This window comes from Pollicipes pollicipes, unplaced genomic scaffold, assembly GCF_011947565.3.
Source record: "Pollicipes pollicipes isolate AB1234 unplaced genomic scaffold, Ppol_2.1 Scaffold_7231;HRSCAF=8579_pilon_pilon_pilon, whole genome shotgun sequence".
NCBI lineage: Eukaryota > Metazoa > Arthropoda > Thecostraca > Pollicipedomorpha > Pollicipedidae > Pollicipes > Pollicipes pollicipes.
Genome location: NW_023597034.1, coordinates 41,909,883 through 41,933,844, shown reverse-complemented (window position 1 = coordinate 41,933,844; position 23,962 = coordinate 41,909,883). Strand labels below are relative to the sequence as shown.

At 56.3% G+C, this 23,962-nt stretch overlaps 1 protein-coding gene across 1 annotated transcript in view; it reads right to left on the bottom strand.

The window, feature by feature from the left end:
* The window catches only part of Cals (calsyntenin 1), a gene marked incomplete at its 5' end in the record, with an annotated part of 55,676 nt that overhangs the window by 17,303 nt on the left and 14,411 nt on the right, over window positions 1–23,962 (bottom strand). The window contains 5 exons of the mRNA XM_037233878.1: window positions 1,000–1,177; window positions 3,967–4,094; window positions 7,571–7,727; window positions 8,742–9,040; window positions 15,756–15,902. Of these exons, the coding sequence (XP_037089773.1) occupies window positions 1,000–1,177; window positions 3,967–4,094; window positions 7,571–7,727; window positions 8,742–9,040; window positions 15,756–15,902 (909 nt within the window). The remainder of the gene's footprint in view (window positions 1–999; window positions 1,178–3,966; window positions 4,095–7,570; window positions 7,728–8,741; window positions 9,041–15,755; window positions 15,903–23,962) is intronic.

Genomic DNA, 23,962 nt, shown 5'->3' with positions numbered 1-23,962 from the left:
AAGCGTGGGCTCCACAACAGCTGCAGACCGGCGCCGCTATCACACCCTGCCCGGCACGGCAGCCTCTAATGAGATTCTGCCGCGCCTGAAGGCGCGGTTCCTTATCAGCGAGAGCTGCGAACAAAACGCGCCCAGGCGCCGAGGCTAATCCGGATGGTGGACGGCGATAGCTCCTGAACTGGCGGCGCGGGAGACGGCTCACGGAAGCGGGCCGGACGGACGGCTGGTGGTCGGGAAGGAGCGGCTGCCCTTCCTTCGCCCCCCCCCCCCCCGAAAAATTCGGCCAACGTTTAGCGTTAGCTATGTGGATGGAAAGAAACCGAGTTAAAACGTGACCCCCATGAGGCAGCCACCACCACTGAAAGATCTGCGGAGATCGGAGTCGCTTTAGTCCGCGTTCAGTCATTGGTGGTGTGAACTGAGGAAGCGTCCTGCCTGTTTCGTCAGCAGACGCGTTGCTGTAGACAACCAGCTAGCCAGGAAAGTGGAGTTCGAGCGTGGTTTTTTCGCCGATACCTTCTGCGACGGGCCATCAGCACCTGAAGACTCCCCTCGTACCAGCAGTGGACTCCCTGGAGTGGACTCACCCTGCTACCAGCAGCAGTGGGCTCATCCTGCCCGCAGCAGCACGCACCCCAGCCGCTACTGTGAACTCCCCCTGCCCGCAGCCGCACGTACCCCCGCAGGCAGCAGTGGACTCACCCTGCCCGCAGCAGCGCGCGCCTCAGCCGGCAGTCGTGGATTTGCAGTGGACTTACCCTACCCGCAGCAGCGCTGCGGATAGGGCGAGTCCTGTCCTGCCCGCGGCAGCGGACTCAGCCTACTCGCAACAGCTCGCGCCTCCGTCGGCAGCAGTGGACTCACCCTGCCAGCAGCAGCGCGCGCCCCCGCCGAGAGCAGTGGATTCACCCTGCCCGCGGCAGCGCGCGCCCCCGCCGGCAGCAGTGGACTCACCCTGCCCGCGGCAGCGCGCGCCCCCGCCGGCAGCAGTGGACTCACCCTGCCAGCAGCCGCCAACGCTGAGGCGCGTGGCAAGGTCGGGCGCCGAGTGCAGCGGCCAGTCGTCGATGACCTCGTGCATCTGGGGTTCGACATTCAGCAGCCGGCCGTCCACGACCAGCGACAGCTCCGGGTACTTCATGCTCAGCGCGTAGTGATGCCACTCGTCGTCGCACACCTGTCGACGAAGCGTGGGGTCAGTCAAGGGGCAGAGAAGGAGCCGGGCGGGGTGGGTCGGGCGGACTGTGCCTCAGGCTGGCCCCTGAGGCACGCATGCGATTGGAATGAGGTCGCGCGTTGACATTGGCTGCATCCAGGCCGTTACATCCAATTGGAATGAGAATGTGAGACAGAATTTCGGTGTTCGAAAAGATGCGTGGAAAATGCGCTCGACTAAGGCGGGGCAAGCCAGGACTCTTTCGATGCTAGATAGTAGCACGGCCACCGGCATTGTACAACATCAGTGACATTCCAAGTATAAACCGCATAGCAAGTTGTAATGTCAATCTTGAGTCAGTAATCATCATCGGTGTGGCCGGGGTCCGTGCGTATCTATATGCTGTTCGCTGTGGATTGACGCCCCACAAAATCGGTTGTCATCCACAAGTCGGACATTGCTTTGCGATGGCATAAAACGGTTAGGTCACATACAGAAACACTTTTATCATACTGCAGCTACTTAACCAAGCCAATTATTTTGTCAGCCAACTCGCATGTTTAATAGGTAATCAGGACAATAGGATTCCATGAGTGATAGTAGCGACGATCAATGCAAAACAAGCAATACCAGAGACATCGCCCTGTTAGAAATACCTCCTACACCGTACACCATGCCCAGGACATACCAGCCTAACCCCGGTCACCTCGAGCTGTGACGTCAGGCGGTTCACTCCCTCTGCCAGCCCATGGACATGTAGGACACGTCATCAGGCGAAAAAGGAAATGTGACATAGACTGAGTTCAGCGATTTCGTCGCACGAGAGCTGCCCGATTACAATCGAGGCCAATGTCTTGCAGCGGTGACGAATGACAAGGCGCTCCTTTCTCTGGGCTTTGGTTACCAATTCTGTGTAGGATACCCGGTATACTGTTTCATGACAAGCACAAGCTCTGATAAATACATGCTCGCATTGAAGGTAGAGACCGGAGAGCAGCTCAACATCGACTCACTGATGATGATGATCACTGAATGCTCTATGAGCATCTCAAGAAGCCCCAAAGCACCAGTGCTTTGGGGACGTGGCCAGTTAAGGAGAAATAAACTGTAGCAGTACTTTAGTCGTGATCCGGCGCCGACACCGTTATTCCTACCGCTATTGGACCGTAATCTGTGTGTTTAGCAGTGCGTGCCGTCAGGATCAGCTGGATATCAAGGGGAGCTCAATCTCTTGCTAGTTTGAAGAGTGGGTGCTGACAATATCTGCATAGGACGGGTGAAGTTGGGGTGCCGTGCTCGCAGGGCTATAATTTGCTTTTCGGTTAGGGGAGGGCTTCAGCCCCTAACCGGGACTGAGTCTCCCTCCCCCAACTTTGACGTAAAAAGGTTGAGTTATTTCACTGCTCAGCCCCCAAACTCATTTTGTGAAGCTACACCCCTGCTAGTTGGCGGCCAGAAAGCCCCACATAATGTAGCATTCTATACCCTGGCTAACACGCAAGAGCGCACTTTCCCAAAACGAGTCGTGGGGGGGGGGGCTTGAATGGTGAAAAATGACACAGCCCATCCCGAAATATACCAACAAACGGGTTTTCTCCGAGTTTGGCCCACTTCCTTCTCACAGCTGGGGGTAGGGGTGGAGCTCAAGTTGGGGGACGGCTGAGTCCCCCCCCCCCGCCCAAATAAAAAGGAATATACGCCCCTGCTACCACGGCACGGTGTCATAGCGGCCCAGTGTCATTTCCACTGCCTTCAGCCCCGCACCTTTGCTTGCGGTTCGCATTCAGCTCCACCTGTGGCACCAATGCCGACGCTGGCAAACAAAGCAGCAGCACGCAACGGCCACTGTTCCAATAACGAACCACTGTTTTCCCATCACCTGTGCGCCTTGCCACAAAAACACTATGCCGAGCACATCCAGTGCCGTAGAAGGCTCATAAATGCGTTATCGGGTACCGCTGCGACGGCACGCCTGGAGACACGGAAACGGAAGACGCATCAGCGTGGGGAGTGCCGCCTCTAAGAAACGTATTGAAGAAGCGCGGCGCGGCAGCACCGAGCGTCGCTGTTGCTTTTCCATTGCAAGCGTCGCTGGTCGTTTGTCGGCCCAGTTTGTTCTGTTGTGCCTCAGTGTGTAGGAATCGTCGCAACAGTGGAACAGTCATGCATGATGATTGTGCGGAAGACTAAACGGTGGTAGGGTCTTTTACGCCGAAGTTCGCACGAATTCTCAAGTACTTTGATTACGAAAATACGCGTCACACTCAAAACCAGTTGTCTTGGCTTCGTTCTCGACCGCTTACACTGTATATCCGAAATACAGAATTCCTCTCCATTCGTCCAGTGCAACATGTGGCCCTTTTTTTGCTACTCAGGCTTTAATTTATGATGGTGGTCGCACAGATATGTGACCACCATCAGAATAAAACGCGTAAAGAAGACCAAAAAGAAAAAAAAATTGTTCGCAGGCTTCATTCCAACGTAATTTGCTTACTATGTGTCTTTTGATGGAGGGATATCATATATTGTCAGCTGTTCATCATGCTGCAAAGTGAAGATGTGAAGGGTGACCATAGACATGTCAGTAGTCAAATGTACCTGATGAATCTAAGGAAGCTGGTTGGTGCTGCATGTGCTCCAACAAGAGGATTCTTACACCGATGATCCACTCCCAGATGTACAGCATCTGCCAGCATCGGGCACCTGCTAGTCGGAGCAGTCACATCCCCCACCTGAGACACCTCCCAGTCGGAGAAGTCGCGACCACTCACCTGCGGCACCTGCCAGTCGGAGCAGTCACGACCACCCACCTGCGGTATCTGCCAGCGCCACTCGGCCGGGGAGAACGTGTTGAGGTTGGCCTCGTCGTACTCGCGACGCAGCAACAGGATCAAATGACAGTTGCGAATGAACAGCGCGTAGTGGTGACGGTTCATCCCTGGAATCGGTCACACGGCGTCAGGCGGAACACGAACACATAGTGGTGATGGTTCGTTCCTGGAATTGGTCACACAGCGTCACGCGAAACACGAACACATGGTGGTGACAGTTCATCCCCGGCATTGGTCACACAACACCCAGCGGAACACGCATACGCGTTCGACACAGAAGGTCATCGTAACATGCCCATGCGTTCGACAGCGGAGGTCGACCGACAGGAAGTCGCTGGCCCAGCTGTGTTTGGATGGGTCTCGAACGCTGCCTCATCCCACAACTGGGCACGATAGGCATTTGATAGACGCTGTACACAGCGGACTGCCGTACGTGCACGAGGCGAGGCAATTCATCCAGCCACATATGTGTGCGTCGCTGGTAACCAGCTGACCAGCCATGCGTTCCGGGACAGGTTCCAGTGTTCGCCATCCGCTGGTCCCGACCCCCGGGAGCAACAGGTCAATCTGTTCCGTCTCGACGCCCGGGTCTCACGGGAACACACTGAATACCGACGACCGATCAACGACAGCAGCTTCAAAACTTCTCAAAAAGAAGTTAGCCGCTGGAATTGCCTGCCCGAGCGGCGCTGAGCTGACAGCGCTGGCTGGGCATAGCTCGTTTGGCGAACGCTGGTCCTACCACGCGAGAGCTCGGAGCTGCCGGATCATTTTCCCGACCTTAGCGTCAATATAAGTCATGAATGTCTGCGTTAATACACACACATAAACATATATATATATATATATATATATATATATATATATATATATATATATGTATGTAGTGAGCATACAGTAACAGGTATTTGTAACGTGGCACGGAGACCACGCATGACCGATCGTGCTAAAGATTTCCACACCTTGCCGGAAAACACGACGCCGCAGGTAGGAATCGAGCCCATCTGAGGCCTTCCTGAACCAGTTCACTGAGTCCTTTGCTGGCTGCAAAACCAGTCCAGCGAGCGGGCCGCAACACCAACGACACGGCAAAAAGGAAAACAAGCTCCGTGAAGCATGCCGAGTTCTGCCAATATCAATACAGCCGGCAGGCATTTAGCCCGAGTTCCGTGCGTAGATTTTCTCGTTTCGTTCAGTCAATACCGAAACTGCACGCAAACATACCGATACCCTGTTTTGAAACCAGCCAAACTTTGACGCTTGCCGAGCAAGGCTTCCAGTTCACTTTGCCTTTAACTGGGTCGGGGGCATACAAAGCGCTACAATGCGGGCCAAATGCCCCCGGGAGTCGCAGCGCTACGGGGGCCGCTCCCCGAGCAAAGTTACGGTTTTTGTGCGTGTTTTCCAGGGTGGGAGGGCTCGCGTGCGCCTAACCCAGGCTGTTGCTGCCGCCGGCGGTCCGGAGATTGAAGCTCAAAATCGACGGCTCTCCAGGGCTTCCGCACGCCGATGCTGAGTCGCCTGAGGGTAGCTGCAGCCCGATTAGAAGCTCGGAACGCGCACAGGCGAAGGCGCGCATCACTTCCACCCATGCTCTTAATAGCCGCTGTTTGACCATGTTTCCGTTGGTATGCTTCTGCAGGTGCTGTCTTGTTGCCCGCAGGATGGGACACAACATCCGACGTTTCACACAAGCAATGAACGGGGAAAATAAATTCGTGTCACGCTATCCAAACCGCAAAGTTAGCGTGTAATCTGCTTCGTGGGAAACCAAGCAAACTTCTAGCAGCCACCTCTCTTCATCCAAGAGTACGCACGAAGGTCCACATGGCTCGGTAGACCACTGAGCCCAATAAACAGGAGCTTCACCCAGGCGGCGGCTTCGCCCTGCCACTGACGTACCGCTTCAACAGCAGGTCGCGCCGCCGTGCGTACCTACTTCCCATCAGCAGCTACATTGGCGAACGGACCGGAAACAGTCCGGAGGGGAGGGGGAGGACCGAGCCTGCCAGCGGGTCGACACCGCCGCCAGCGTTTGACGCAACCTATGCCGCGGCCCCGCGCTGCCTGCGCTGATTAACGGCGGTATTGACCAAGCGACCCGCGACCTTTCCGGCCGCATTGTGAGCCGCTAATGCACGGCAGAAAGGCGGTCGACGAGGCGGGCCGGCCCCTTCCCGCCTGATCTGCCCGCTTCGCACGCCCCGCTGACGCTGCGCAGACTCGCTGACGCTGCCCGAGTCAATGATGCAACACGACTCCCTGGTGTAACATCCCCCGCCAACGCAACGGCTCACTGACGCTGCGCGGACTCGCTGACGCCGCCCGAGTCAGTGATGCAACACAAACCCCCGGTGTAACATCCCCCGCCAACGCAACGGCTCACTGACGCCGCACGACTCATTGATGTCATGACTCACTGACGCCACTCGGCTTTCTCACATCTAACTATTCGCTGAGGCCGCATGGCTCGCCGGCATCATCCAACTCCCTGCCAAAACGAGCCGCGTTTACGTGACACCGACACGCCGACATGGCATCTCACAGCGTATTAGTGAGATGTGATCCGCTGGCACTCCCACTAACTAAAAGCGAAGTCTTTTATTACTGTTTATCTGCCACATCAAGGAAACCAACCACGCACGTTTAAAAACCGCTGCATCCATTCTCTGACGCCCTAAACTAACATTTGCAAACAAACGGGAAGTCTATGAATCACTTCGACGTCTTCCGTGGGCCCACAGCTTAAATCAGAGCTTGAGTCTGAGTAGTTGAGTAGTTGAGCAGTTAAGTAGTTGAGATCGAATCGTATTTTTATCAAATTGAACGTTGTTCGAAGCTATTCAAACACAAGCCACGCCCGATCATCGGTCCCCTTAGTGACCGTAACGACCTCCGACTCACTCCAGACTGAGGCGGCCTGCCAGAAAGAGACCGAAATCCAACCATTGACCCAATGATATCACAAAAGCGCAGCGGGCCGTCATTTCCAGCCGCCCCGGCCCGGCCCATCCTTGCCTGGCCTGTCTCCAGCTGCAAAGCCTGGTCCGTCCCCAAACCAGCCCGTCACAGCTCGTTGCAGCTCATCGCAGCCCGTCGCAGCCCGTCGCAGCCCGTCGCAGCCCGTCCCCAGCCCGTCCCCTGCCCGGCCTGTCTCCAGCTGCCAAGCCTGGTCCGTCCCCAAACCAGTCCATCGCAGCCCATCGCAACCTATCGCAGCTCGTCGCAGCCGTCGCAGCCCGTCCCCAGCACGTCCCCTGTCCGTTCTGTCTCCAGCTGCCATGCCTGGTCCGTCCCCAGCCCAACCCGTCACTGCCCGTCGCAGCCTGTTCTAGCCCGTCCCCAGCCCGGTCTGTCCCCAGCTGCCAAGCCTGGTCCGTCCCCAAACCAGCCCGTCGCAGCCCGTTGCAGCTCATCGCAGCCCGTCGCAGCCCGTCGCAGCCCGTCCCCAGCCCGTCCCCTGCCCGGCCTGTCTCCAGGTGCCAAGCCTGGCCCGTCCCCACACCCAGCCCGTCACTGCCCGTCGCAGCCCGCTCTAGCCCGTCCCCAGCCCGGTCTGTCCCCAGCCGCCCGCTCCACTTACTGTGGTCGTCGGCGTTGCAGAGGATGTGCTCCTTGACGTGTTTGTCCTGGCCAGGGTGGTCGGCATGCCGAAGCCACATGGACACGGTGAAGGTGGTGCCCAGCTGGGGCTTCATCACCGACGGCGGCACCACCACCGCCGTGCTGACGCCGTCAAACTGCCGGCACGGACGAGAGGATGTCGCTCCCCCTCAGCAACAGAAGCCCAAAGAGAAAGGCACAGTTAACAGCAGGTGCCCTCAGGGTATGTGTTCTCTGGGAATGTCCCTCTAGCATGGTTACGGTTGGACAGAGATGTTCTCAGAAAAAGAGGTAGCCGGTTCGTGGTAAAGTCGCTCGAAGAACATTGGTTCTGTGGAATGATCGCTTTACATAACAGCGCTCCTCCAGATGGCTTACGTCAGACACTTTTTGAATTAATTCAAGGGGATTCGGTTCTACGGACGGTCCTTGGCTCGAGGGCAAGTAGAGAGAGGGACGCGGAGAGAGCGAAGGGGAGCGATGGGCGGAAAGTTGTGTACAGAACAAATGAGCCCGCCTGGATCTATACTAATCAACAGCAATCAGCGTATTCTGAGCTACGAAAACAGCCGCAGGGCATATGAATGTGGAATATTCAGCACAACAGCCGGCTTTAATAAGGCTGCATAACGTAACGCAAACATCGGGGAACGGAATTGGCCATGGCAGGAGCTGGCGTAAAAACATACAGCTGATTTAACAACCCGGTCGATGTGGGCGGAAACGCAGGCTGGTCAGTTGACCTGCGTCGATGTCATATTCTACTTTGGAAGAGCGAGGCGTGCTTCTGAACTATCCATTCGAGCTTGACAATAACAGGCTCACTCGTTTCCTCAGTTCGACAACCCAAAAATACTGAGGACAAGACCATACGGGCATGAACACACAAACACACTACGTGTCGCGTCATATAATGAACCGACTATTTTTCCTGATTTTTGAAGAGCTTAGTGTCCCAAGAGCATGGCAAAGCTTGATGGTTTGACACTTTCAACAACGTTCTAGGCTCAAAATATTTAACTACTTGAGGCCAGCGTGTTGCCGAAATTATCCCAACGCACCGCACCACTGCCTTCCCTCCGCCTGCCTCCTCCGTGAAGAGTCCGCCCGGCCCGGACCCTGACCCGAACCCCCGTGTCCGCCCCACCCACCTGGAACACCTCGTCCGACTCGTGGCCGTGGTCGCGCGGCAGCGGGCGGGTCCACTCGGCGCCGGCGGACGGCGACGGCAGCAGGTCGACCGCCCGCCGGTCGGCGCCGCACAGCTTGCGCTGGCTCTCCACCGAGTACGTGTCGCGGTCGCAGCCCTTGCCGATGTGCGACGTCTGCAGCGAGATCTTGCTCTGCACGCGGTCCACGGCGCACGGCACCTCGCACATGTCCAGCGTGGCGTCCGGGAACAGCTGGACGGCGCCCGAGGCCGGCGCGTACTCCACGTGCTCGGGCAGATCTGGTGGACACGCGGCGCCGGCACGTCAGTGGCGGAGCGCTAGTCGACGGAGCATCGGAGGAGAATCAGCAGTAAGTCGGTAAAGTCAGCACGTCAGTACCAATGGCCGCGTGGCGGACATTGTGCGCCATGTTGGGACGCCGTAATTCACACGTTGTAGGACTGCACCGCAACACATGGATGTATGGCGGCACAGCATAGCACGCATCCGCCGTTACTACTGACATCTGACGGCCAGATCTGAAGATGTTCTGGTCGGCGTTTTAAATACTTGCTGCCATTCGCAATGTAGCAAGCTGTTATATCTCGTTAGAAGCTGTTGAAATTCACATATTCTATCTATTCTATGGTTGCACGTGGAAGAAACAAAGCTGCTGCTCTCTGTAGATTGTTGTACAGTCACGTAACATAGCCACGCAAGCCACAGTCAATATAACTCATGAGATGACCAGGTTTTGCTATTGCGGGGGCAGTGGCCCCACCCCATACCGGGTCTTTAGTGACGACACATTCCACTGAACACATGCTGCACACAAATCGTCCTAATGTGTCAGGGGTCATGAGGCGATGGGTCCGCGTGTGCATTTGATGAGAGTGACAGCACATTTTGAGAGCTGTTTCTCTAGCACAGTTGCTCGTTTAAGAAAGCGTGCAAGTAATGCATGAGCGCCCGCTGATCGCACATTACGTGAACATCGTAGATAAAATCGTGGGATGGTTTTGCACTATCGTCACCCACCCTTGTCCGTGGATTAAACGAAGTGAATCCTCAACTTATCTTACACTTAGACACCCGACGGAACAGCAAAAGCTGACGTTGTTTTACAAATGCATCTGGTTAACCGATTTCGAACATAACCTGCCAAGATCACCAACTTCGCACAGTTGCGCGAGATAGCTTAAACGTTCTATTTACTGGATCGCGAGGCAAACATACCGGATTGGTCGACGGATCCAAGCGGATCCCACCAGATCCAATCAGATCCCACTGGATCCGAGCAGATCCCACTGGTTCCGAGCGGACCCCACTGGATCCGAGCGGACTACACTCGGTCCGGGTGGATCCCACTGGATCCGAGCGGATCCAGCCGCAGGTGCCAACGCTGCCTACAATGGATACACCGGTGGTGTCTCAACCAGCGTGTCTGGCGCACTGACGCGGTAGTAGTATGCTTGAAGTGGAATCGCATGGGGGACACGACCAAAGCCCAACACGTGAAGAAATTTCAAAGGTCGACAAAGTTGAAACCCATTTAAGGAGTGAAACCACCCACACAAGCCCCAGGCTTCATCTTGTCATGCCTCTAAAGGTCACGCCTTCCCGAGCGCCAGGCGGCGGAAGGGAAACTTTATACCTTGGCGAGTTGCTTCTCTGTAACCAACTGACAAATCTCTATTCGAAGACTGTTTTGTACTACCCAACGAATGTCATTGCAATGAATGTCTAAAGCACGGACTGCAATTGTAAAATAAAGAGTAATCCTTAACGTTCTAATTATTTCATTTTTCGTTCACGATCAAATGAAATGCGCCAAACAACGAACAAGATTCGGCCTCAGGCTGGCATTGAGTCGGAAAACAATGTCCAGTTAAACATACAACCAGGATCACACTCAACATCACTAAACATTTTACAACGCCTCCGGCATTCAAAACAGAAGCAATAATTTCCAATGCACCCAATTTCTAAAAAGATATATAACTGCTCACAGAGAGTGCAGCGCACGTCGTCACGCATCCTTCTATGGATCTATAACATTCTATCGCCATACATCCTCATATTGGGCTATGTTCGCAGCACGTTAATCTCACTACACACAAATGCGATCTTGACCCGTTTTTTTTTTACATTTACATTTATCTTTTATTACATTTATTTTTATCATTTATTTATCATTAGTTACATTTAGCGGAAGTATATTCGAAACCATTTTCTGCCTAGCCAGAAGCCGGATGCCATGTGTTCGGCTGTGAGAAGCCCTGCTCATGGAGTCCGTCCCGCTCCTAGAGAACGCAGACAGATGTGTGATGCGAGACGCCTCCAGACAGAATGCCTAAGCGGGTCACACAGCCTGCCACGTGCGGCAGTTACATGTGCTGACAGCACTCACCGAGCGGCTGGCACATGCAGGACAGATCTGCGTCCTGCATGCCACACGACGGCCGGACACGGCGGCGGAAGGCCGGTCACGTGCGCTGCAACACGTGTCGCACGTGCGACACAGCTCGGCACGGGACCCTGACTCAGCGGCGGCGGAGCCGAGACAGCGGCCGGACGACCATGGCCGTCAACACGCCGCGCCCGCGGGGCTAACCGGCACAAGACGACGCCTACCGCCGACCGAGGTAACATCGAAAGGTTTGTCGCGAGGGAACGACCGCTTGAAATGACTTGTGAAGTACTCGGTATCGATATCGCCTTCGCCCATCAACGATCGGTGATCAGTTGCGTTAAAAAGATCGAACCCTGAGGAAGCCGGTCGCCAGATGAGTATGACTGGTTACCTGCGAAAAAGATCCCGGTGCCTATAGCCCCGTTTGTTTGCAAGCGGCCCATCGATACCTCAACATAGTACAGACCCTCTGACGTAGGCTATACTAACCAACTTTCCTTGCTCACTCGTGTTTCGTTGCCGTTAGCCATATACAACATGCTTGGTGAAAAAGAAGGCACCATTACAGAAGGTGAAAAGCACCGAGAAGACCCCACTGCAGTTAGCAGACTCCAACCAGTGTCAATTGTTAACAGTTTTAGAATGACCAGAGTGTGCAACGCCGTGCTGTGGATCGGTTATGCGCAACAATATCGTCACCTTGAGATAGTCCGCACAATCAGACCTTTTGGGGGCGAGCTGACCACATTTAAACAACCTTGCATCCGTTGTAAATGCTGCCCGCATCCCCCTAAAACACTGCAATGTCTTGAGACGATAGTCAGCTGCTCCAGTGAGACGATGCGGGTTCGGTACATGGCGATCACTTAAAGGTCAGCTCGGAAGCCAGCTTCTGACACTACACCGCCTCTGCAGGCCTCGGGCGCAGGAAGCCGGAGCACAACTATTACAACTTAAACTTAAAGTTCAGCTCGGAAGCCAGCTTCTGACACTACACCGCCTCTACAGGCCTCGGGCGCAGGAAGCCGGAGCACAACTATTCCATTATTCACCGCACAGTGCCGCAGACCATCTCCAAGCACACCTGATACCCGATGGAATGTGCTCGCAATGAATAACAGATAGAACCTGATATGTTAGCCCACACATTTACTGTGACAAATTTGCCACATGAACTGGTTCGGTCGGGCCAAATAAAGAGCTCATGCTGTGTTAACTAGTTTTGCATAACAAGTGAGCGCACTTTCTCATTCCAGTTTAATGGTGAAAGCCGTTTTTATCTAACTTCCTGCGTTACATGCTTTACCATTTTCAGTTTGTTTTCAAAGTCATACAAGATTACATAAGATTTACGCATATTCCAGCTTGTTTCTAACGCAGACAGCTTCCTACATTTTAAATAGCGGTCTGAGCTCAGTAACTCCGAGATCTGAAACTGCTTAAAGGCAACACATCCCTGCTGTATTTGTCAAGGGATTTCGAAGTGTTTGGAATGCCGCGAATCTTAGGCCTTCGTGAGCAATGCCGTTCACTCATTGGACCAAACTGTTGGTAAATGAGCCAATGACGTGTTTTTTTTGTGTGCTGGTAGAGGAAGAGGACTCTGACTACTGGAACTCGTTCACTCCTTGTACATCAGCACGGTACAGTAGAGGGTAAGTGCCGACCTCTGATCCACAAATCCCATCGTCCGAGCTGCGCAGCTGAGGCTACCGAAGAAATGGCACCATTGCAAGAGACATGAGAAAGCTAGCCAGCGACGCGGAAATCAAGCCGAGTCTTAATGTCTCCAGACAAGACAAAGACCTCCTCAGCGGGTCAATTAACGAGGGATTGGGTTCAAAGCTCTCATCACGGTGCCCAGTCAGTCGGAGGAAAAGGTGGAGGACATTTCAAAAAGAGAGGCCCAAAATGCTTCTTCGCAGAGTGTTGCCCTCGATGGATTCAGTCGTCTGAAGGCATAATCTATGAGCGATGCTACACAGAGATTAGTGCCGATTAAGTTCGATTATGGTAGTCTTCACCTAAAAACGGAGAAAGAGAATACAAACAGAGAAGTAGAAAAACAGAGAAAGAGAGAAACAGCAACTGGGCTTCCGTAATGGCAACCTCACCCACGAGCACCGCGCCTATTATAAGCCAAAACACAATGTAACGTCTACATCAACAGACCTTTTACACAAATATTGCATAAGTCATCCCCGACCGTCGCTCCTGCCTCCATCGCCTCATCCGTCGTTGCTTGGCTTCGTTACTTTCCGCTTTCGCCGACACATGAAAGCAATACATAGCCAGTGCTCCATCACGGCGGGCGTTCATTTCGGCGATCGGCACTGGCCTCTCCGTCGTGAACGACCCCGGCCCTGGCAGCTACCGGCCGCCTCTCAGAGTCGCTCAGAACTGCCGTCACCAGGGAACCCCGCCCCGGCCGGTGGAGGACGACCCCGGCTCTAGCAGTTGCCGGCTGCCTTTCAGAGTCGCTAAGAGCTGCCGTCACCAGGGAGCCCCGCCCCGGCCGGTGGAGGACGACCCTGGCCCTGGCAGCTGCCGGCTGACTCTCAGAGTCGCTAAGAGCTGCCGTCGCCACGGAACCCCGCCCCGGCCGGTGGAGGAGGGGGGGGGGGGGACGGCGAGGGCGGTGTCAGGAGGAAAAACACGCAGTCGGTGACGGCGGCCCGTCACTCCAGGCACAGGCCGGACATTAACAGCCGGGTCGGTCGCGGCCGGCCCACCTATCGACCTGCTCCGGCGGCCGGTCCGAGGTCGGCCGGCCGGTCGGACGGCCAGCGGCTGAGCTGGTGCCACAGTCGCGAGCCACCAGTCAAGAGCAGGAGACTCAGTGCCGCCACCGCACGAAGCCAAAACAGGCCCGCTGACGGGGCTCGGATGTGTGTGGAGGGTTAGCTGCTATGCACGCAGGCTGTCTAAGCGCCTCCAGAGTATGACAAAGCTGTCCACGGCGGACACTATCATGACCAGTGATTTAGTAACCAAATTGAGGGACGAGACCAGCATGATGCCACCCTCCAATTTGCCCCACGCCCTATGCCCTCGCGCCAACCGGGCATGGCGTTGCATGCGAATGGCTTTTATTCATAGCATACCATTCCAATTATCATATTTCTCTCAAAGCGTTCAGAGCCAGACCGTGACTGCCACGGCGGCTCGGCGGCGGAGACAAATGTCCCGACCACACGTGGTCCCATCCCAAACTCCTTCTGGCGGTGAGAGGAGGACTGACAGCGTGATTCAGAGGCCGTCACCGGGTCAGTGCCGTATTCAGGCGCAGATGACGAGAAACTGTAGGGAAGAGCCAACATCTTGGTGAGAGAGACAGACGGGGTGATGAGGATGATCGCATATGGTGTGGGTAATGTGGGTAATCTGGCTAGCTGTCCGCCGCCGCCGTGAGACAGAACCGCCCTGTTTCTCGCTATGCGCGACTCCTGACAGCCAGTGCCCAAAGCGGTCGGTCGCCTGACGCCGTGACAGCACCGTCCTGTCCCTCACTCTCCGCGACTCCTGGCACAGCCAGGGCCGAGAGCGGTCGGTCGCCTGACGTCGTGACAGCACCGTCCTGTCCCTCACTCTCCGCGACTCCTGGCACAGCCAGGGCCGAGAGCGGTCGGTCGCCTGACGTCGTGACAGCACCGTCCTGTCCCTCACTCTCCGCGACTCCTGGCACAGCCAGGGCCGAGAGCGGTCGGTCGCCTGACGCCGTGACAGAACCGTCCTGTCCCTCACTCTCCGCGACTCCTGGCACAGCCAGGGCCGAGAGCGGTTCGGTCGCTGCGCCGTGACAGAACCGTCCTGTCCCTCACTCTCCGCGACTCCTGGCACAGCCAGGGCCGAGAGCGGTCGGTCGCCTGACGCCGTCGTCACGGAACCGTCTGCATAACAGCAGCAGCCGTCGCCGGCAGGCCCAGCGTCGACGGCGAACGGCTCGCGGCACCGCATAAAATAACCACACCCTGTGTGCGGATTCTGACAAACGCCCTCCGAGCCACGGCTAGGCGGCTATCAGCTGGTAACGAACACGAGTGGCACGGCCGTAGGTGGGAAGCTCAGGAGGGTGCTCACTACGGGTGTGAGGGCTTTTTGATATTCCATGTGAGTGTAATCTGCAATCCAGCGTCACACATGACCTGTCCAAGTGATGCGAGCGTCGTAGCCCGCAATGCAGCCCACGCCGGTCGCTGCGGTGACACCAGAGCGTCCTGTGCGGGGTGCGGCGTCCGGATCGGCCCGCGCGCCACAATCCTGAGCCCGAATCGCCTCCCATTGAGGGCGCTCAGCGAGCGCGGACCGTAATCAGTGATTGTCGGGAGCGCGGAGTGGCCGCGGTAAGTGTGCAGGACGCCCGGAGACAGGTGCTCCAACTGATGTGGCCGCCAGCGGCGCGACACAATCACAGAAGCGACATGCCTCGGGAGACGGGCCTGCAGTTCGGAGGGGCCGCACTGGACCCGCAAAACCGTTATAGAGGACCGCACGCATACCGGGTAGCTGCTCGGTGACTATGCAAAAACGCCTGCAGGGCTTACAAACGGGGCTGTCAGTACGTTACGTCAGCAAATACTGTAGGGAGGGCGATCCAATACCTTTCCAGCCGAGGTGGCAGACCCGGTTGACCTTGATGGTGACGGTGACCTTGTCCGACTTCTTCATGCCACAGTCGTAGGCCACGATGAAGAGGATGTGGTTGTGCGACTTCTCGTACGACAGCGGCTCAGTGTTGCGGATGGTACCTGAGGAGGATCAGCGGAGGCACACCGGTCAGCGTCACGGCCGGAACGGCGCAGCATTCACAGCGGTCAGACCTCATGTAGACATGTGAACAACAGACCGATTACGACAAACAGCGGCAGATCTCGCCCTCCGACAGAACGGACGGCTCTCGCATAGTCGCATAATTCAACATCGTGGCTTAGACTGCGAGCTGATCAACCGGGTACAGCAGATAGCGTCGCCGGGGATCCGTTGCAATTAACAGAGAAATCTGAGACAGCGAATCTTCTAAGAGTACACGGAATGACATTTATCTCACGCTTCTTTCCAAGTAGAGTCGTACGGTTAATGCTAAATTTCCCCAGAGATGGGCGTGGCTGCGTCCTCTGCGGCTTCCCCAATCCCTTTCCCGTCATTATGTCCACCGCTCCTGAGAAGAACTTGATATCAGCGGTACATGCTGCTCTCATTTAGAAGTACAGTAGTGATCTGCTAACGTGCGCACACAGAGACAAATTATAGCGTGTTGACAACGTAGGCCCACATGAGCCCCATATGCTTTATTAAAGGTGGCTTTACCTCAAACTGCCTGGCAAAAGAAGTCTCGTGAGGTCTTGTATGACCGCATGGCGCACGTACACTGACAAAAGTCTCTGACCGACCTACTTAACGTCATGACCCGCGGTCGCCACTCCACCGCTCCCTCGGGCGACCCCGCCCGCTCCCCTCCCCCCCCCCCCCCACTCCCCCGCCGCCCGATGCACGCCGATCCCCCGGGGGCGGTGGCGACGTGGGTCCAACTTTTCCAATTTGCGCCGGCCGCGACCGCGCCGGCGTCGTTTCTCATCGCGGCCGGGCACGGGTCCGCCCCGGCGCGTGGAGGACGCCGCCGAACGGGCGCCGCCGGCCGGCCCGACCGCGCCAATTCAACAGGCGGACAGGAGTCGGGATGGGCCACCGCGGCGCGCAGGAGAAGATTGGACACGGCCGACGACGCGTCGACGCCCGAAGCGTCATCCGACGTCGGTGTCGACGGCGGCGGCGGTCCGGCCGGCGACGAAGCAGCGGCGAAGGTGCGTCGCTGCCCGGGAGGGCCGGGAGGGTGCGGGGTGGGTGTTCCGGTCAGGCGGACCTGCGGTGTCCGATCGGCGGGTCGCAGGAACGAGCGCGCTGTTGCAAAGGTCGCTGACTCGTCGAGAGGACGACGAGGGGGCGGTGCTGACGTCTGTCGGGCAAGTGGCATGAATTTAAGGCGACAGCGGCGGAGAGCTTGTGCGGTCAGAAACGAACGGGGTCGACGCGGTGCTGTAGCTCTCAATCCAACTGGATGCGTCGGAAACATGCAGCATTTATTCTAATGGTGGCAGCCCGGTCCGTTGGCATGGACCGAGGGGTATACCGACAGCTTGTATAGCATGTGTATTCGGGTGTAAAAACAGGGAAAGTTCTTAAGTTGAGAGAGCATGTCAATTCACTTCTTAAGCTCATGCCGCTCTTTCTAATTTAGTCAGTTTACGTATTCTACGATTCTGTGTGTATTCTGTCCGAGTCTTGTGTGATGCCTTTGCCAATTTTTCTTTCTTTCTTTGCTTCAGTTTGTAATCGATCTACAAAAGTGAAGGTCATCAAATCTGGCTGCTATGGTGCTGATGTTTCAAACGCTCATGTTTCAAACACTTCTGGTTGCCGCAAATATTTGTTGTTAACGCTTAAAAGAGAGTTGTGTGATATTCCTGGTTTTCTAATCACTGAGGTGATTTTGATAGCAGCATATTCACAGTACACCCACCAGATTTGGTCTAACACTTTGAAGCATCAACATAAACCAACACACTGTTATTAGCTGCCAGCGGACGTTTCAAAGGGATTTTTTTCTCCGACAGCGGTTTGGAAACTATTTCACTTTCCCTTCTGCCTTCAGAAAACAGCATAAAAGGAACGCATTACGATAGGCTTTTTACGCGCTTCTTGTTCGATTTGTTTGTGGCAGGAGAAGGAAATGGATGAGGGAGTCCTGATGCTGAAATGGTTAACTAGGAAAGCATCAAACACAAACGTATGGGAAAGGGGTGACATGAAAAAAGCGCAACACGCCATCCAACCATGTCCAACCCTGCGCCATACACTCACGACAACGGGATGGTGCCGCGGCTTTATTGTAGTATGTAGGACGTCATCCTAATGAGAGATTATCTGTGTATAACGTGCTGGTCGCATGTGTATCTCAGGGGAGCCCTGGCAGGCGCCCTGCCCCAAGGGTCTCAGTACAACACTGATACACTATCCAACAAAATCAACATGGGTTACGCCCTGACAACACATGTCATCAGATCGGACTGTTCGTTCACAGCCCGCCTGGCTTAAAGCTAAAGACGATTAGCGGGAAGTCCGCGGGTCTACCAGCTGTCGATGTGTCACTTGGCTGACGAGGGCTGACTTCCGTTCTCGCATGCGACACAGGCGTTGCAAAACGAGGGGGTCGTTAGCACCACTCCGCGCCCCGTCCGTTAGCCAGTTGTGCGCCGGTGAGTAAACTTCCGCAGGCCAGGCCACCGCTATCACGCGGTCACTTAGTCACCGCGCGAAGGCAAGCAACGAACCCTGCTCTACGGACCAGTCCAGCCTGTGGCAGAACACACCCGGTCAGACGGATCATCCGGACCCGTTCAGTTTGTGTTTGAGTTCTACAGCAGTTACCCTCCCCTGCGGGGCGGGTAACTGCCACCGCTCACACGTACCAGCCGGCTGGCCATGTGCGCACATTTCGTCCGCCTTTGCCACCCCTCCCATCCCCCCCCACCCTTCTCCCCTGGCACCCTCCCGTGCGAGGCCCGCCTCGACCGACCACAAGGTGGGTACAAGCCACCCAGTGCCGCGTCACTCACGGTCAGCTGCCCAGGGCTTGGGTTGTGAAACCAGAGCCCGACCGGAAGCTGCCCTTCGCTCTCTTTTGCTGAGGCCGGACCCCCCCCCCCCCGCCCCCCTCCTACACGGCGGACCCCGCCCTCCGGGCACGGAACGAGCACCGGGTCGAAAACGAGCCCGCCCCAATAATGGCGGGGCGCTTGATTTAAAGCCGCCGAGGTGACTGCCGACCGGCGCGGGCAGATTGTCCGGGACCGCGGCCCGGTCCCACCGGCGTCAGGTGGAATTGAACGCCGCCTTCGCCGCCGAATACAGATCGCGGCGCGCATACCAAGTCGCGCCAGCATGCGAGCCGCGCCGAGAGCCGCTCGGGTCTCCGCCCGCTGGGAGTTCTCGGTCCTCAAGCCACTTCAGCCGGATTAAAAGCACTCGGCGCCGAAATTCGCACGGACGCCCCTCGCGTAGATGGCGCGGAGTTCCATTTGGTTCCAACTTCGAACGTGCATGGTGCTTGAGTGCTGGTCCTCATCACGCGTTGTTTGACGGCGCTGTGTCCGGATTGTGAGTGATTGTACGCGCGGGCTACTTTGTGCCCCTCTCGTTCATCACGTCGTATCGGCGGGCCAGACATTAGAGCTCGGCGTCCGAGTTCACGGCGTTCTAATAATGAACCGACCACTTGGGCTGGGCGAATGCTCGAATACAGAAATCGTGGCAAATACGGACGTATTTGTAACCATTCAGCCGTGGCACCACGGGTAAAGCAAGTGGCGTGGTAGCTGTGACAGTGGCTGTATGAAATAAATAAACTTAACAAATCTCAACCATTTTTCATCAAAAGCGCCTGATCAAGCAGCCCTCTCCACCAGGTCCTCGCTTCTTTTTACATCGCTGCGTAGCGCTGTGGTACAAGCATTATGTCGCAATAATGGTACGCCCTTGGTGTGCCAGAACCCCCCCCCCCCCCTCCCTGCACGCAGGAGCCACAGATCCCAATGCCTGTTGGGAATTCGCAACATAAAGATGAAACGACTGACAAAAAGAACATCATACAGATCAAAGGTCGCAACCCTCCAGACATGCACACGAAGCAATAGGCAGGTTCACTTTTTGTTAAGTTTTAAAGTTACAAAAAAATAACGCCAAACGGCAGTTTTTCGTTCCGACCTTCCACGCTGACCTTCGGTCTTCACCCGGCAACTGTGCTTTTGATATACAACGGAACCGGTCATACGTGTTGGTGCTTTTAGCCGCCATAGATTCACCTGGAAGTAGATTCCACACCATGTACAGCTTATGAGTATTCAGATTTACCCTCAAAGCAATTAAATACGGCAACCGAACCGAAAATCTCAGCTCCCACACATATTCTACGTAAATCTCGCCGAACTTAAAACGACAGACGACCTCAAAGATCCGGTCCGGGTAACTGAGAGCGGAACAAGTGGCCAGCCGCGGTCCCAGGCTAGATCCAGAACAGCTGCCTCCACGTCACCGCAACACCTACGGAGCCAGGACGCCGGATCCCGACCCGAACTAGGACCAGATCCCAAGGACCGGGATCGCCGGATCTGAAGCCCAAGGACCGGTATCCCCGGATCCGGAACGAAAGAACAGGGATCTCCGGATCCCGATCCGAGCCAGAACCAGACCCTAAGGACCGGGATCCCCGGATCCGCAGCGAAAGAACAGGGATCTCCGGATCCCGATCCGAGCCAGGACCAGTCCCCAAGGACTGGGATCGCCGGATCCCGACCCGAGCCAGGACCAGACCCCAAGGACCGGGATCCCCGGATCCGGAGCCCAGGACTGGCCGTCCCAGGTCAGCCCAGCGGCCGGCAGAAGCGCACCCACCGCGGCCGGTGCTCAGCGCTGGTGCGTGCCGGCCGACCTGCGGACCGGCCGGGTCGGCTGCCGCATGTCACCGGCTCGTTAGACCCCGCCGAGGTCATCAGCGCTGGCGGCCGGCGTGCTCGCCCTGCCAGCCGTGTCAGGCCACCGTCCACACCCACCGCCGGGGGGGGGGGGGGGGATCCATGGAGCGGCGCGAGCGCACCTCATCAGGTACTGTCAGGAGGCCCCGCCGGCGGTCCGACCGCACGGTGTGACACCGAGCTTAGCCGGTCCGGCCCAGGCGACTGGTACGGGCTGCTCCAAACAACAATCCGGGAGGCAGCATAGCAGCCTGGTTCGGCTGCGGTTAGCAAATAATTGCGGCTGGGACGTATCACGCTGCGCCAAAACCGCAACCGGGATCAAAGGAGATATTTAGAGATGTTAAAGAGATATATAAAGATATTAAAGGAGATATTTCTGCATGTCGGACGGACGTTTGGGATACGGCCCATAAGCCCAGTACTGATTAACGGGGCTTGACGCGGATGTGGCACGATAATGGCTATAACGCTCTACCCGGCTCTCCCCGGATCGTTGCAGAACTTAATGCGCCGGCAAAGCCTCGCGGAGCTACCTCTGCGTCACGTAATGAGACGTTGGCGCATTTATCTTGATTCTCTCCGGTGAATTCGGCCACTTTCTTTTGAGAGTTCCAGGAAGTCGGTCCGGTCCGACTGAGCAGAAATTTCCGTTTCATTCCATCATTAAGGCGGCATCGATTCGCGGGAATTAATGGTGGCTCACGACGGTGCTGGGCAGTCGCGGAGAAGGACCGGCCTGATCTGCCAGGGATGGGCTCTGGTAGCGCGGGACGTTATCAGAGCTCGTCGGTGTCGCACACCAGCCCGCCAGGTCAGGTCACGCCACATTGGGTCAGCTAAGGCCAGGTCACAGATGGGTTCTGCTAACGCGGGGCGAAGTCGCACACCAGCCCACCAGGTCAGGTCACGCCACATCACGTCAGCTCAGGTCAGGTTAGGTCACCAAAGCCCTGGCCCGCTCCTTCCCATCCCGCGGCAACCGGGGGAACGGAGGCCGGCCAGGCGTCAAAGAAGGCCCTACCCAGATGGGACAGCATGGCCCAACCGAGTCCGCTGCACCGCTTCCGTCCTGGGAGGTGCACAGCCGGTTTAAGACCGGTGCAACGGTCTCCCGCTGTTATTCGAATGGGCAGACTGTCGCATGTGACCTTCCGGTCTGTAACGATAAACCACGTGTGCCGGTGAAGGTCGCTGTGGTTTTAATAAGAACTTTCTGAAGCAAACATTCCGTAGTTGGCTATACGAACACAAACTGGTGCCGCTTCTTACTAAGCATGCAGCCAGAATTGTTGTCCGGGGAGGGCAGATTTGCCCGAGTTCTCATCGGTCGAAATCTTAAGGAGGGACACGGTTGCATTTAGTGTAAACATCTTGACTCAGTGGGAGGAGGATATGACCTCCTCCCCTGCCCCTCCCCCCCCCCCTCTCCACCCTCGGCTTCGTCTCTGCTTTTCATCTCGATAATCAACGTGACGTATAACGAGAGGGGATCGTGCTATTTCTGACAGCTTATCATTAAAATACAGGAGCCCACGCTGAGCGCCAGTAAAGCCACTTACTGCCGCTCGAAAAGCGAAACTCGTAAGCCCGTGTCTCCCCATAAATAGCCACCGAGTTCATTCTGCGAGCTCCTACGCCGCAGACGGCCCCACCACGCTTCCGTCAGCACGGCGCGTCAAAGAACACTAAATAGGTCGGCCTCGTCCAAATACGTGCCTCCCAGCCTGACAGCCTCAGCTGCGATATGATTGAAATACACCCGCGCAGGGTTCACTTAAACCAGCCACCCCCGCACGCTCAGCGCGCCTGGGGCCTTGAAGAAGCCGGCGCCACCTGTGTGCCATGAGTTTGGCGCCTCACATCGGTACTGTTTGCGGTGGCTGCAGGGTCCGTGTTCGCATGACCAAGGCCACATGTGACGGCGTCAAGAACGAATCAAAATGGCGCCGACCGAAATGTTACGGTAAATCCAGAGCTAAAAAAAGAATCCCACATCCTGAGGAAACTAGACAGGTGTTTGACGTCTGAAATTGCCGTGTACATCCGGAATAGCAGGCTGTATACACCCCAGAATTACAGCAAAGACAATAACAGCTATCCCTACGACAGGAAATCCCGAACACCTGAGAATAGCAAAAGCACAGACTGTTCTTGCCGTACTTCCAAACACGAGTAAGCTCGAAGGTGAGATGACGCAAGTCTTACGCCGCAACTTCCCGCATCTTATGACAAGCTATGATCCAATAAGCACTATGTCTACTTGCATACATCCTACAAGTGAAGCTCATGGGCAAAGTTGGCTCATTGAGAGAAAGGTGTTCAGGTCTTCAGCCAAACTTTGTCAGAAGACCATCCAGCTGCAGAGCAGTATGATGAGCTGAGTGCTCACGTTCTCTAGTGTGACGCGAGGGCGTCCTCCGGCCCGCCCTCAACAGAAGTCCCTTCCAGCGCATAGCTACGCTATGACTCGCGCTCTTGCTGCTGCTGTTAGCCGCACTCAGCGCTTCCCAGTACACGAGCCACCCGGGATCGTACGCGAAGGAGTCCCAGAAGACGGGCCATCCCAGACGTAAGAAAGTTAGTCCGGTATCCGCCGGGTCGATGCCTCTCAGGGTCGGAGGTTCTGCGGCACGCCCGGCGTGACCCGCGAGCCACGCGCAGCCGCGGGGTCGTGCCCGCGCCGGCCCGCCCCGCCAGCTGTGACCCATGGCCTGCCGGCGACGGCCGCGAAGTTCACTGGTCCGCTCGAACACGATCGGCGGCTACTAAAAAACCCGGAGGGAGGAACTGGCATGCCTGACCTGAAGGCCGAGTCAAGCAGCCGCGCCGATATCTGACGTCTCAGCTGAGGGGTCGGCTAGCAGAGGTCACGGCAAAATCGCTTTGCCGCCACAAGCGGAGCCCACACAACCAACATCGGTAGAGCTTTTGTGCAGCCCACATGGCAGAGGACCCACAATGGCACGCCGCCAATCGCGCCCCTCACTGGTCTCCGATTGATGTTGAGTCCATCGTCAATGGTGTTTAATACTGTCGTAGTTTAGCAGCTGAGTCGGGAAAGTGAAGGTCTGAGCGCAGCCCAGGGATTACAACTCGTTCTGGCTGCTGAAGTTGACGCACACAGATCGCTGGTGAAGCGTGACCTCGCTCTGTCTGTTGATGATGACGGAGACGCCGCTACTGCGAGGCTCGGAGCTTCACAGCCTGTCCTCACCGCGGCTGCTTTCGGTGAAGAATGGACCATTGTCAGCGTACTTAAGTATGGACTGTCCCTGGCT